The 15232-nt window shown below is 45.7% G+C and overlaps 1 protein-coding gene across 1 annotated transcript; it reads right to left on the bottom strand.

The window, feature by feature from the left end:
* Positions 1–218: 218 nt before the first annotated feature.
* Positions 219–10401, bottom strand: SERPINC1 (serpin family C member 1). The gene is made up of 7 exons (XM_060643562.3): positions 10254–10401; positions 7920–8286; positions 7428–7643; positions 6459–6596; positions 4331–4721; positions 3214–3278; positions 219–469 (listed from the first exon to the last, which is right to left on the bottom strand). The coding sequence occupies exons 1-7, from the start codon at positions 10292–10294 to the stop codon at positions 293–295; spliced, it is 1395 nt and encodes a 464-aa protein (XP_060499545.2). The 5' UTR covers positions 10295–10401; the 3' UTR covers positions 219–292.
* Between the last annotated feature and the right edge of the window lie 4831 nt (positions 10402–15232).

A 15232-nucleotide genomic window follows, 5' to 3' on the forward strand; every position in this document is an offset into this window, starting at 1 on the left:
TGTTGGGAATACTGACATTTCAGGCTCCCCCTGCCCTTTCAGGACGCCTGCCATCTTTCAAGACGCAGCAGTGACATATTTCCCTCCTTCACTTTCTTGACCCAGATGTGCTCACTGGTAGAGAGAACAATCGAAAGCACTCACTTTCCCACACGCCCAAAAGAATATCCACTTCTCCTTTCCTTGTCTTCATTTCAGGTGTCAGAGTCCATTCATAATCGGGAGGAGTTGTATTTATTTTTTGCTTCTATCACAAACCAAAACAGGAAGAGGTGCAAAAAGTAAGATCACTTTAGTTAACACAAGGGTTGGCTACTCTGCCCATGAAGATAATGGTGTTCAGAGCAACTTCCCTTATAAGAACCAGGAAGGGCCTGTTGGCCTTGAAGGTCACCCTGTTGGGGTTCAGCGAACGGCCTGCGATCCCAATGACAGTACTTGCCGCTGCTTCGCTGCCTTCCTCATTTACCTGCAGGCCACGTAGGAAACAAAACCTCTCCATTAGCTACAGTTCATCACAGGCAGGTCAGTCATCCACAGACACATCAGTTCCTCAAAATGCTATTTGTTTTCCAGTGAAAAGTACACTCGGGTCAGGTTGCATTCCCACCAGAACCCTACTTTTACTCATTCTTTCATCCAATGAACATTGATGTAATAAGCACTTGTGTTCCTCCAAGCCTTGAGCTGTATGCTACGGGCAAGGGTTCCACTCAGAGAACTCCTGGACCAGGAATGTGGATGCCCGTAAGGTTGGCCCATTTCTGGCTGATGAGAGGGATGTTTTTTGGAGTAACAGTCTGACACACTGGTATTCTGACTTGCTAATAAGCAGAATTACCAGAGAGATACTTTCAGAAAATTCTGCTTGTTGACCCAGGATCTCACTAAAACTCTGTCCCTGCCTCTTAATGAAAGCACGTCAGATCCCTGAGCTTTGTGGAGCTGGTGGAAGATAGTGTCTCCCTGTCACTCTTCTTCTCTACTTCCTTCCATCTTCCTGTGCTATTTCATGATCATTCTAGGACTAGATTTATGAGCAGACTGGAGCTTTTGCAACGCCAGGATCTTCTTACTCAAATCACAGACTGGTTTCTAATGGCTTCCCAGGAGATCTCCAATCGGTTGGGGTCCTATATATTGGCTTCCCAAGGTTTTCAAGGAAAGCAACTTCGTTCCAAGAGCTACAGAGGAACCTGGTACCGTTGTTTAGTGGGCTATGGAGGATAAAATGAACGCAGACCTCTGCTTCTTCCTACTGGTAACTCCAAGCCCTCAAGGGTGTCTGACTCGACCTCTTCTCTTTAGGGTCCTTAGAAGAGGATTTTCAATCATAGTTAAAATACTGAGGATAGCTTCCCTTGCGGTCTTCCTAAGTGCTCTTCCCTTCATAATGCATATGGAAGAGGGGGTCCGTACTGTCATTTGTGCTTCCAAAACCATGAGTCCGGTACTCACGTAAAATCCCCACTTCTGATCTCAATACATTTAAGATATAGCCCTCGGCTCTTGCTATTGTCCTGTAGGTCACGGACATCTATTGTCCCATAGATTATGTCCCCACATTGCAGATTTTGACACGTAGCTCATAGCCTTTCTGTCCACCCTAACTCCTGCTAGCATTTGACGCAGTTAAAATCCCTTGGTAGGAGGCCCGTTCAACACCCTAACTTCCCACTTTTCATCCCTCAGCCTCAATGAGCATTGCCTTCACTCTAGTTAAGCAAACCGGCCCCATGGCCACACCTTAAACTCGCCATCTCTCAGAATTACCTGTGAAATCACAGTAATGACACTATCCTCTCAGACTTAACCTTCTGTTTTTCAAGCTATTGCATTTCCTCTTAATACAATTAATCTGACTTCCTTCTGTTCTTTGATCTCTCCATTTTCCGTCTAACTATACTTTCCCACTGAGCTTGGACTCTGCAACTGTATTTACTAGTATCAGGCTCTGAAACCTTTCTCTTTGACTATACCCTTCTTTCTTTGCGATTTCCTCAATCCTGTGACCTTCTCTAATTGGCCATCTCATTTGCCTCTTAGCCTGGTTCCCACAAAGGACAGTGATTCCCAAACTTAGTTGTGGATTAAAATCTCTTGAGGACCTTTGTAAATATGCTGATTCTCGGGCCCTATCCTAGATTCTCCAAGAGTCAAGCTCCCCACCTAACTAATGCTGTTGATCCATAGTTCAGTATTTGAGAACCAGAATTTCTAAAGGCTTTACATAGCTATTCCTCTAGTAAAGAGTTCCATGGGCACCTGACTTGGGGAAACACTAGGTTCAGCAGTATATTTTTTTAAGTTTTTATTCCAATTCCAGCTAGTTAACACACAGTGTTATATTAGTTTCAAGCATACAATATAGTGATTCAACAATTCCACACATCACCTGGTGCTCCTCATGACAAGTGTCCTCCTTAATCCCCATCACCTGTTTCACCCATTCCCCCACCCACCTCCCTTCTGGTAGGTTAAGCAATACTGAACCATTTTTTTCACCATGGAACTCCTTAGATGCCAAAATGCCAGCGTGCGTTGTTAATTTCCCAAGAAGAGGATATGCATTTATTTGACCACCTAACTTCGTGTTTTGCCAGGTAGTCTAAAACTCTAGTTTTCTGGAACACACTCTAGGATATGGCCCATACTCATCAGCTCCTCATTACCCTCCGTTTGCTCTTCACCGATTACGATTAGGCATGTGCCCCCACTGTTCTGTCTAAATTCCTCGGGGAATGGTAACCTGTCGTCACTCTTCAATCTTGTTACTAGATAACTTTCTGTTTTCTTGAGGCTCCTCCCTGGGTTTCCACGAGCCCAGACTCTCCTGGTTCTCCTCCTCTGAACTCAGTAGCCTCTGTTGGCTTCTCTTCCTGTGTCACCCTCCCCTAAATGTGTGTGTTCCTGCTTCAGAAGTAGCAGGAGGGAGTGTGGAACAATTGGAAGACGAGGGCTTCAGGGGAAGGCTGTATTCTGGAGGCCTCATGGATAGGGGGGCTACAGATTTGGGGTTTGAAGGACCCTGGAAACATGCCTCTTTCTACAGTCGTGTTCTGCTGTTCGTGCATCTGCTGTCAGACCAGAAGGCCAAGTGGTGTAAGAACTCCAAAGTTACAAATTGCACGACTTATCAATGTACTAAAAAATAAAGCAGCATGGGAATAAAGAAACAGCATAAGAAGAGAGAGCAAAGGGAGGTATACTCACCTCAAGAAAGGCCTTATGGAATGCATCTGAGACGTAGAGGTCACTCCGGCCTTCTGCAACAATACCTAGAAGGAAGACCAGAGAATGTTCTACAAAAACGGGGAAGGTTGGTTTCAACACACAGAAAGAAATTCAGTTTGAATAAGAGGTCCTTTGGTTTGCTTTTTTTTTTTTAATAGAAATCCTGAACCATCACCTAATGATACTCCCTAAACAAATAAATACATATTAAGAATAATAAAAAGTACTTTGGGCTTGTTCAGCCCGACTCCTGTGAATTTAATCTTATGCTTCAGCTTTCGGAAGGTAGCAGGGGACTCTGTTCTTGAAGAAAAACTCGCTCCACCTAGTAGGAATGTCTTTCTTTCCACTCTGGCAATGTTTTCAAGAGGCAAGTTGGTCAGATGTAGTTTGAAATTTTTTCCAGGTTTTACTTAAGTAATTTCTGTACCCAACATGGGCTCACACAACCCCAAGATCAAGAGTTACATGCTTTTCAGACTGAGCCAGCCAGGTGCCCCTGGTTAGACCTCATTTAAAGACAGCCCCTTAAAGGCAAACCCAATTACCTGACATTGTTAACCTCTTTTCTAAAAAGATATTTTAAACCATATTTTTAAAGAATGGTGGATTGGAGGAACCAAAACAACAGAACACTGTTACTGAAGTCTCACAGCTAGAGAAGTCTGGCCACATCTGTTGTCCAAGTGACCTCAAGGAAAACTCATGAGCCCTTTGGAATATCAGGTGAAGGGCTCTTAATGCCTATTTGCTGGGCCCAAGATGTCTCCAGCTCTGAATCGGATCTTTGCTTTGAATTCCGATGTCTTTTCAAGTTCTTTACCACCTGGCCAATCCCCCGTATCAGTTACAGACTCAAAGGATTCCTGTGTCAGCTGGGCCCATGGAGAGCCAAGTGCAAACTCCCCGGTCTACAGAAGAGGAAGCAGACCTTGGGAAGGAAGGGGGCTCCCTGAGTTAGCAGTGGAACTGGGATGAGAGTCCAGGTGTCCTCACCCATTGCTCTTTTCTGCTCTTTCCCCAGTTTTTTCACCTTGGCCCAGACTGCCTTGGGGGAGGGGAGCAGAGGGAAGAGGAACGTCCTTCCTAGGCTCACCTGGGAGCTTGGACTTCTCAGGGTTGAACAGGTCCACGAGGCCCATGTCTTGCAGCTGCTCCTTCACGCTGAAGCTGTCCTCGATGCGGAAGCGGGGCATGTGGACCACCAGCAGGGTCTCCGCTGTCTCATCCAGCCATTCCTGCAGCACCTCCGGGGTGAGCTCCTGCTCCACCTTGGCCAGGCTCTTCTCGGGCTTGGGCAGGATGAGCACCATGGTGATGTCATCGCCCTTGAAGGGCAGCTCGAGCACCTGGGTGCCTTCTGCCACTCGCCGGTAGTGGAACTTGCCTTCCTGGTACATCATGGACGCCGAACACGACTCCCCATCAGCCTTGTAGAACAGTTCCTTCCTTGTGTTCTCGGGGCTGAACTTCGACTTCCACAGGCCCTGGGAGGAGACACGAGGCGGGAGAGAGTCACAAAGCAGGAAGACCAAAGACATCCGTAGGAGAATATTGACATGGGAAATTGTCACATTATTTTCTCCTGCAAATATGTTAGCAGAATTATTAGGAAAAAAGATTAGAGGGATATGCATGAAAAGGTTAACAATGACTATGTCGGAATGATGGAATTATGAGTGTTTTTTTCTGTAAACTTTTCTGTATTTCCCAGATTTTCTGCAGTGGCTCTTCCTTTGCTTTTATAACTAGAAAAATAAAAACTAAAACCAAGAACAACTTACTGGCCTCTCCACAAGCATCTTTTTGAGTTTAAATCTTATTGCCTTTTGCTTTCTGCCTCCCAGCAGCCTCTTTCTCAAAGGCCATCCTCCAAAATGCTAGACTCCACCCCTGATAAATAAAGGCCAAACGCAGATAATAACCTGGTGGGTTTGGGGGTGGGGTGGGGGATAGCATTCAGGAACACTGCCAGGCAGAGGGTGAGTCCTGGCTAACTTCCTACTCAAAGAGGGAGGGTCCCTGGGATTCAAGACACTCCTCTGAAATTTCTGAGCTGTGATTATTCTTTGTCATTTTCTGGCTCATTGATTTGGGGACATGTCATTTAACTCTGAGTGGTGGGTCCTCATTTGTAAAGTTAAGAGCTGGCGATTGCTCATATCTGCAGGATGCTTACTGTGTGCCAGTGTTTTACATGCATTCGCTTATTCAGTCCCCTCAGTAACCCTGTGAGGTAGGTGTATCATTATTACCATTTTATAGACGCAGTAGTCAAGGCATAGGATGGTCTCAGGTAACTCAACTGAGTTCACACAGCAGAAATGGAAGAGCCAGGATTTAAACTAAGTAATCTGAGAGGCCCAAGGTCTCATTTATGATCTTGTGAGAATAAAGAGGGCTAATAAATAGCAAAGTGTTCTGTAAACTGTAGAAGGCAGTACACATTGTGTAAATACAACCTACTCCACTCTTGGGGAGAGGGAGGCCCCAAGAGACAAAGTAGTTGGCAACAGCAGTGACCGACTAACCTTCTGGGCCCTGTGCGGGGGTAAGAATGCACGTGGAGCACAGCCCAGGATGGGCAAATGTGCCGCAAATCCGCCTGTCTGAAACTTGTGGCCCTCCCAAGTACCAGTGATCTATTTATTCCCTCATTCCCCTTCCTAAATATATGAAGTCGAAACAGTCTTCAGAACTCTTGGTTCTCTGAGAAAGATAAAAGCATCTGCACTATCAAATCACAGGGACTCTGCAAAGTTTGAGGTGAGCCTAGAGGTTCTGAAGCTTCAGGCAAGGGGAACTTTGAGTCACTCTGGAAGGTGCTCCAGATGATGGAGAAAATCTCAGCCCTGAGGACTGTCAATAGAGTCTGTCATGTTGTTCCAGATTTCAAAATGGAGTTAAATGGATAGCAAAAAAATGGTCACATGGATATGAGAGTTCATCACCATGCATGCTTTGCAGCTGGACCAGCTAAGTTTGTGAGTGTGTGCATGGCTTCCTTGGGTCCAGAGACACTACCAGGCACTCCCAGACTTCAGACCAGCGGCCACGGCCTTAGACGTGGTTCTAGACTGTCGGTAAATCTGTATTTCTTCCCAGGCCACGCGCCGACCATTTCTCAGAGAAGATCTACCTACTGCCCCGTGGTGTGAAAGAAAGTGAGCTGGAGAACAAGAGCAAGTTCTTTGGGCCTGTCTGTTCAGGGCCACTTTGAGTACCTTGAAGTAAATGGTGTTGACCAGCACCAGTACAGTGAGCTCGTCGATGGCTTCTGGGGGAACGACATCAGTGATACGCCCTTCGGTCTTATTGGATACCCATTTGTTGATGGTCATTCTGGACTGCTCTGGATTTTCCTGAGGAGGATAGGAAACAAACCTACTCACCCGTGTTTCAGTGGGCTTCTCCACTTCCCCACACAGCAGTTTATTTTATTCATCAGCCCTCTGCCCTTTCCCACCGTTTGGCCAAGCGATCACTCTAACTCAGGTTGGGGAGACTCACATGTCTAGTGTAATGCCAGGAATCTTCCACATGGTTAGTAAATATTAACAGAAGAAAGAGAAAGAAAGAGAAACAGGAATAAAGGAACAGAAAAGAAGAAAATAGTGTGGGAAAAAGAAAACAAAATGTTATTTTCTCTGATATGCTCTGTGGGAAACTAATGAGTCATGCAGGGATGAGGGGCAAAGAGGATGCCCATGTGGTCCAAAAAAAAAAAAAAAAAATTGAGAGATGCTGATTGAATAGAACCAATAGATTTCTTTGTTGCAGGACTTCTCAGAAGACCTAATAGGCACTTCATGAATCTCCAAGAGGAGAATACAGCACGCACCATACACCAATTTTATTTGACCATGGTAACTTTCAAAAATTAAATAAGGAGCCTTGTAGAACTGGCATCTCCAGAATACTTTTTGGTCCTGGTGGACAAAATGAAGAATTTATTATTTATACCACTTTCTCAGAGCAACTACTGCAATCTAAGCCATAGATACCACTGATTCCTCAGGTTTCAAGCAAGAAAATATATTCCAGAGGTTCTGACTTTCAGTCGTTCCCCACCCCCCAGCCTGCCTTCAACTAGCAGAGCTGTGTTAGTTTGGATCCTGGATCCTGCCTCCCTGTCCTCTCAAGCTGAGTGGAGAGAAAGAACTCTGAGGTCAGGGATGACGTCTGCAACTCACCTTGAAGTCCAGGGGCTGGAGCTTGGCCCCATATACCACCTCACTGATGTCCTGATAGGTCTCGTTGAAGGTAAGGGATTTGTCTCCAAAAAGGCGGTTGGCTGATACTAGCTCAGAGGATTTGTTGGCTTTTCGATAGAGTCGGCAGTTCAGTTTGGCGAAGAAAAAGTGCACCTGATCAGATGTTTTCTCGGAGATGGTATCAAACTTAAAAACCTGTAGAAGCCAAAAGAAAACGGTGGAAAAGCCTGGCTAACATGGTGGTGAACACAACACTGGTTAGCCCCCTATCTACAGCCACCTCAGTTGTGAGCTCCTTCGAGCACAGCGCCTGGAACGGCCCCTGTTTTCTAAATGAGTATGTGGATAAAAGGAGAAAAAAGGGGAGGGAGGAGGAAGGGTAAAGACACAAAGAGAGTCTCTAACGGGCTCCAGACCAATACGTGTTTTCTTGCGTGTCCGGTAATGAGGCAGAAAGACTTCGGATTGTACCTCCATCAGCTGCTTGAGGGTATTGTCACAGGCACCCAGCTTGGTCATAGCAAAAGCTGTGGAGATACTCAGGGGCGATAGGAAGATGTTGTCATTGTCATTCTTGGAGTCGGCCAGGTGCTGATAGAAGGCAGTGGCGAAGCGGGAATTGGCCTGGGACAGTTCCCAAACCCGCCGGTTGGTGGCCTCGGGGATCTTCTGCTCTGAGCCCTCATCCTCCATTGCCTTCTTCTCTGGGGAACGGTAGATGCACATGGGATTCACAGGAATGTCCCGAGGCTTGGCTGTGCAGATGTCCTCCACGGGGCTCCAGTGACAGGTCACGCAGCCCCAGAGGCCAATGAGCAAGGAGAGAAGACATATCCTCCTATAGGGAGACAGAAAGCTGAGTTAAGCTAGGCTGGGAAAACTATCCCCACTGCCCATCACAGACTTGCCCCAGTGAAGCATGGGATTCCAGCCCACCTGGCAGGAGGAGGGCCCAAACCTTTGCAAAGTACAAGGGGCCAGGACAAGCCCGGTCCTGGACTCCTTGCAAGAGGATAGTTCTACTCGCCTGGACATAGTCATGCTGAAATTAAAATCAACTATTGAAGCGACTGATGGTTATAAAGTACCGTGTGCCCAAGGCTGGGAGAAATAAAGAATGCAAAGCTTCCGTTGGTGAGATGGGGCACGCACATGTGACAGGCAGGGGACTTCAGTGTCCAGTGAAAACTTAGGGCGGTGGGAGGAGCCATTGGCAGAAGCTGTTTAGGAAAGGCCTCAGAAATGGCTTGAATGTCACCTGGATGTTGAGAGATCGGAAGGATCTTGACTGATGCAGCAGAGATTTCAGTCATACAACGGGGTGAGAGGGAATGAACAGGGCAAAGCACCATCTGTGTGCTGGAGCCTCCCCAGGCCTCTAGCTCCAGCCCTAACCTCCCAAGGAGCTCCAGACCGATCGGTTGCTGGACAATTCCTCCCGGACGGCCCGAAGATTCCTTAGTGAAAAACGACCAAACTGCACTTGCAACTCTCACCCGCCCACCTGCTTCTCCTTCTACATCCTCCAAAGCAACAAATGGGCCCCTCGTGCATGCTGACATCCAACCCAGAAAGCTGGCGGGCTCTCTGGATTCCTCCCTCGAAAACCCTCTTTAGTCAGACCCTGGATTCCATTAATTCTGTTCCCTGGCTCTCTCACTGCCTTAGTTCAGGCCCTCATCATTTCTCTGCCTGGAAATTTTCATAGTTGCCAACAGGGGTTCACTAAAAGCAAATGAAATTAATCTTAACTTAAAAACAAAAAAAGTGAGATCACGAGACTGGCAAACTAGGAAAATTGGAACACTCGGTTAAGCAAACCAAGGCATAAACTCTTGTAATATTTTTGTAGAAAGACCAGGGGCTTCCTCTGGTTGACTTGGGAGTCCGTGTGGGTACTGAGCCTTCCCCCGACAGAAAAAGACACGCACACAGTGCTGAGAGGACTCTCTGAGGTGGCCTGCTGGCAAGTGTTGGGCTGCGGAAGCTGGGGACCGCCGAGGGGGACTTGGCTTCTTGCGTGAGACGAGGCAAACTCTGCGGCCCTTTAAGAATCGAGGCACGGAGTGGGAGAGAAGATGGGAGCCGCTCAGGGTGATTTAGGAGGCGGGGTGAAGAAGCAGAGACAGAGACCCTTGCCATGCATCTCCCTGTCTTGCTCGCCTTTTGTTTCCTGTTTGGTCCCTCAGCCACGTTTGGAAATACAAGTGGAGGCTGAGGGGGATCTGGGAGCTTTGTTCGTGGGGGAAAGAATCACCAATACGGTGTGCCCCGGCCTCACTTCCAGCCCCCCAGAACAACCCGGGTCAGGAAGGGAATGTGTGTGATATCGAGGGAGGAGGGGACCTCGCCGTGAGGCAAGGGGACAGAGCTGCTATCCTTCAGCCAAAGGTCACTGAGATCTTGGAGTGGGGGGGGGAGGGGGGGAGGCAACCAAGCTGGAGGAGAAGGAAAAAAGGAGTTAGGAGGTCCTCACAGGTTAAATAGGTTAAATTTGCCCTCTTTTCAGCTGTCTGGTGGGCCTGGGAATTTCCCCCGGAGCGTCTCCCGGCTGCCGTGAGGGCTGGCGCTGCCACAGCTGTGACACAGGGAAGACATGCCCGGTTTCTTGAGCTAAGAGCCCAAGGTGTGGCTTACCCCAAGAGGGAGTGGGAGGGAGGGCACTTGGCATGACGTCTTCCAAACACATCTTTTTTTGTAACTACCCAGGGAGAGGGCCTGGTTTTCTCAAAGGTGTCGAGGCCACCCTTCAAAAGTCAGAAAACCCAATGAAGGCATGCGAAAGAGAAAACTCGCCTCTCTTACCTTTTTCCAGCAGCTACAGTTCCTATCTCATTGGAAAACATGGTTGCTAATCTTCCACGGGGCCGGGCGAGTGGAGATAGTGTGTTCTGAGGCAATCCCTCTGAAAACTGGTTCTTTCCTCTAAATCTGACTGAGGTTCCAGAAGCTCGGGTGGGGGAGGGAACTGGTGACGAGGGGAAAACTGAGGTCAAAGGCTGATGACCAGCTTCCAGGGTTAAGCAAAGTGTACAGGCCCGTGTTGTTTAATTAGTAGAGAAGTTTTAAAGTTCAGTCAGGTCGAGGGAAGGCAAGGCCCACCTTTCTTACCCATACTCCTTCACTCTCTTCTTTATCTTCGCAGAAAAGGAAAAGGAGGAATGTTCACAAATTCAAACTTGGTCAGAAAATGCCTGAGGAGAAGTTTGTTTTCAGGAATTTCTTTTCCCCCTGGTTATCGAAACAAGGAGACAGAAAATAGGTGAATATAACTAGTCAAATCGAATGTCCAGAAACTTCTAGCTTTCCACCTGCTCAGTGTAATATGCTCTCTTTCACAGCTCTCTTTCAGGAGAAAGAGTCCATAATATCTAGTCAGAGGGGAGCGTGTTCTGAAACAAGTACTGCCTTCAGGATTCTAAGAGCCAACATGTCCGTGACGCAGACGAGGACTCACAAGGGAGTAATTGATCCCACTGGGGGATCAGGAGACAAAGTATGAGGCAGGTAAAAAAACACACAAGCTACTGCTGAAATATTTCTTTATTTTTTTTTTAAAGATTTTATTTTAAAGTAATCTACATCCAGCATGGGGCTTGAACTTGCACCCCGAGATCAAGAGTCACATGTCCTACCAACCGAGCCAGCCAGGCACCCCTGAAATACTTCTTTAAAAGCAAAGAAACCAAATCCTATTTCTTTGTATATATTGTTATTTTTACTTATTTTAGTTATTGGGGAGATTAAATGAATTTAGACTAAGGGGGATAAAGGGCAGGTGTATTTTTATTTTCCTCTTCCTAAATGGCCAAAAACAGTACCATAAGGATTGCTGCAACAGTACTCACAGGATAAGCATGCCTCCTTTTGTGTGATTAAAGATTCTTTGAGGGTGGTATACTCATAGGAATTCATATATTATATATGTAATACATATTATTATTTTTCTGTGCTAGTTGGGAGTAAGTTGCAGATCTAATGTCCCTTTATCCCTAAATAGTGTGAAGTTTCTAAAAACAAGGATTTACTTACCAGACCACAGTACAGTGATCAAAGGCAGAAAAGCTGACGATGATGTAGTATTATATTCAAATCTATAAGCCATATTTTAAGCTTGCCAATTGTCCTACTCAACTTTTGCCCTCAGGATCCCCTTGTAATCTTGCTAAATAACACCTAAATATTATTAAAAATTATATATTAAGGGGCACCTGGATGGCTCAGTCGGTTGAACGTCTGACTTCGGCTTGGGCCATGATCTTGTGGTTTGTGAGTTTGAGCCCCACGTTGGGCTCGCTGCTGTCAGAGCAGAGCCTGGAGCTGCTTCGGATCCTCTATTTCCCTCTCTCTCTGCCACTCTCCTGCTTATGCTCTCTCTCCCAAAAATAAAACAAAGCATTTAAAAAATTTTTAATTATATATTAAAAGTTAGACTTCACATATACACGAAGGAGCCCTGGAAGTCCCCACGCTTTGGGAGACATTGATTTAGTGCCTCCCACCTCCATTTTGTTCTCCTTTTCTAGGATCACACATCGCATTTAGTTGTCATGTCTCTCTTTTTTACAGCCCAGAGGTCTTCTATTTTTTCTACATCTATCCTGCCATGAGTTCACAGAGGATTGGTTCCATCAGCTCAGACTCCTTTGGTTCTCCCAGTGTGCTCTGGGTGGAGCAGGCTGGTGCTTCAGTTAAACCCAAGTACCTTTCTCTCTTGTCTGGCTTCTTTCTTTTTCTAATGATTTTCCTTCACGCTTCAGGGAGCAATCTCGGCACTTAGAATGCTTAATATGTTCAATACACACATCAATTTTCTTGGCAAGAGTCTTGCCCTTAACTTGTCTACAACAATGCCAACAGCACACTGGGTAACATTGTGGACTTTTCCAGGTTTGCCATGTTAACATTCATGAGGCATTCCTTTTAGCACAGTGCCTATCCCCTTGATGGCTACAATATCATCTTTCTTGTAGAGTTGCCTATATGTGGCCAAAGGAACAACCCAGTGTTTCCCAGAACCCCATGTTCGTTTCCTACAGAACATATAGTGGGTGACTCTACTCTTCCCCTTTGTGTTGGTCATTTTGGCAAATTACTGTAAGATGGTGGATCTAGCTGAAAGGGTGTCATGTTTCTAGTGTCTTCTAGTTTGGAAAAGTTGCTCTCTTTTGTCATTTTTTTAAGAGTACAAGCCAAATATTTTTGAAGGATGTCTCTCAATTTGTGTATTGTCTGAGGTTTCCTCAGGATTAGATTCGAGTTATACTCTTTTAGGGGGCAGGCATACTACAGAGTGATATTGTGTCCTTCTCGCTGCATCATATCAGGAGACACATGATGTCAATTTGTTCCATTTCAGGTGTGATGTTAACTTTGATCACTTGGTTACAATGGTGTCTGCCAACTTTCTTTCTCTGTCAATAAAACTGCAATTTTACATTTTTAATTTTATTATTATTATTTTTAATGTATATTTTTGAGAAAGACAGAGCATGGGCGGGGGGAGGGGCAGAGAGCGAGGGAGACACAGAATTCTTAGCAGCTCCAGGCTCCAGAGTGTCAGCACAGAGACCAACGTGGGTCTCAAAGTCACGAACCGTGAGATCGTGACCTGAGCCGAAGTCGGACGCTTTAACCAATGGAGGCACCCAGGCTTCCCTCCCTTTTCTGTTAAATAAGTATCTTGTGGGCAGATAACTTGAGAGTGTATAAATATTGTTTTTCATCAAACTTTCACCTGCTAATTTTACTATCCCTCACGATTCTTTTGCAAGACTTTTTAAACACTGTACTTTCCCAGTTATTTCTCATCTGATTCCCTGAAAAGGATTATCACTGAAAATGATTAGAATTAAAAGAGACTAAGCTGGCACATTCTTCTGCTGGGGTGTGAGGACATAGGTCCTTGTACCCATTGCTAAGGGGAGTGAGTGCAGAATGCTGTAACTTTGGGTGGTTTTTTTTCAGAATCCTGTAACTTTGAAGGGAAATTTGACAATACATGTCAAAAATACCATGTATCCTACAGATACATCTGCATGGGTGTCAGTGAGATTACTAACTGTAACCGATGGGTAACAATAGCAAAAGATGAGAAACAACTTCCACCTATAGGGGACTAGTTAAATAAACCAAGGTATATCCCCACTGGAAGATTATGCCACTGTCAAAAAGGATAAAGATCCTTTTTCTGAACCGATATGGAAGATCTCCAGGATAATTACGTGGGAAAGAAAACAAGCTGCAGGTCAGTGTTTAGTATGCTACTTTTGTATCACAAAGTGCAGATGATATGGGTGAGGGGTGGATAGTCAGGGGAGGAAGCAAGACTTGTCAATATGTACCTCCTTACTCATATTCTACTTTCTCTTTTTAAAATTTATTTATTTTGAGGGAGACAGGGGGAGAGAGAGAGAATCCCAAGCAGGCTCTGCACTGTCAGCACAGAGACTGACGCTGGGCTCGAACCAATGAACCATGAGATCGTGACCTGAGCCGAAATCAAGAGCCAAATGCTTAACTGAGCCACCCAAGTGCCCCTAGCGTTCTACGTTTTAACATGCCCGTGTATCACTTATTCATACAAGTCTGGACTTTGTGAGCAATAAGGGTGTCAGTGTTTATTCCATGGAGACTTGGGGAGAGGGGAGAACCAGGCCACGATGAAGGTGGTGGCAGCACCAGAGAGGATCTAGAAGCTGGATGAGCTCTGGGCTCCTAACAAAGGAGAAAAGGAGAGTGAGAGACGCCCAGTTCAGTGTCTACAGGTGGAACAGAGGTGTTTAGGTGCACCCGGCCTGGTAAAAAATTTCTAATGGCTGTATACTATTCCATGGTCTATAATGTAACCATTACTTTGCATTAGCTTAGGTAAAATCCTTTAAATCTTTGAATATGACTATCAGAATGGGTGCCACTTTAAAACACTATACACCAGGATCTATGCTAAGTGCTTTACAGGCATTAGCTTATATAATTCATTTGTCAGCTATACCAGGAAGATATTATGCCCAGTTAACAGATAAGAAAACTGCTATTCACAAGGGTTAAGAACTTGACCCAAATTACAAAGCTAGCAAAGTTGAGATTCAGACCCTTTGTGTGCCTGTGTCATGGGTTTTGTGCTCCTATAAGGTACATATGAAGAAAATGTCTGTCTCTCCAAATTAAAACTCAGCGTACGATTGTTGTTCTTGGGGCAGGGGTTATATGTCACCACCTGGTTCTCCTCCTGTGGATATTCTCTATAAAGTTTGTCTATGATTCCCTCCAAATCCAGGACCAGGAATGAACCCAAGGACTTCCACCTTCTTTCTTGGTTACACATATTTTATTAGAAAGCATTTGTCTCTGATGCACATTCCAAACAAGATTTTCTTTTTTTCAATAATTAAAACACAATTTTTAAAAATTTATTATCAAGAGAAAGTGAGCACAAGCTGGGGAGAGGCAGAGAGAGAGACACACACACACAAAATCCGAAGCAGGCTCCAGGCTCTGAGCTGTCAGCACAGAGCCCAAATGCAGGGCTCGAACCCACAGGCCGTGAGATCGTGACCTGAGCCGAAGTCAGGCGCCCCCCCAAACGAGATTTTCAATTGGTCTTGGGTGTCTTTAACATCAGCGTAGTCGCTGGGTCTCATACAGCACCCCTTGCCTTTTTACCGTCTAGACTTTCATGACCCCGAAACCCCTTTCCTCTTAGTTCATCTCAGACTGGTTTGATGAGGAAAGGGAAAAAAAGTTGGGCAAACAAATCTGGGTTTCCCCCTCCCACCCACAGA

Source organism: Panthera onca, chromosome F1, assembly GCF_046562875.1.
Source record: "Panthera onca isolate mPanOnc1 chromosome F1, mPanOnc1 haplotype 2, whole genome shotgun sequence".
In the NCBI taxonomy this organism is placed as follows: domain Eukaryota; kingdom Metazoa; phylum Chordata; class Mammalia; order Carnivora; family Felidae; genus Panthera; species Panthera onca.

Bases quoted from the DNA above. Each gene is read 5' to 3' on its own strand.
- SERPINC1 (XM_060643562.3), bottom strand. From the start codon at position 10,294: ATGTTTTCCAATGAGATAGGAACTGTAGCTGCTGGAAAAAG. The intron at 7,644-7,919 runs GTACAATCCGAA...TGGCTTCTACAG, and splicing joins CCCTCAAGCAGCTGATGGAG to GTTTTTAAGTTTGATACCAT. The intron at 6,597-7,427 runs GTGAGTTGCAGA...TATCCTCCTCAG, and splicing joins TCCAGCCCCTGGACTTCAAG to GAAAATCCAGAGCAGTCCAG.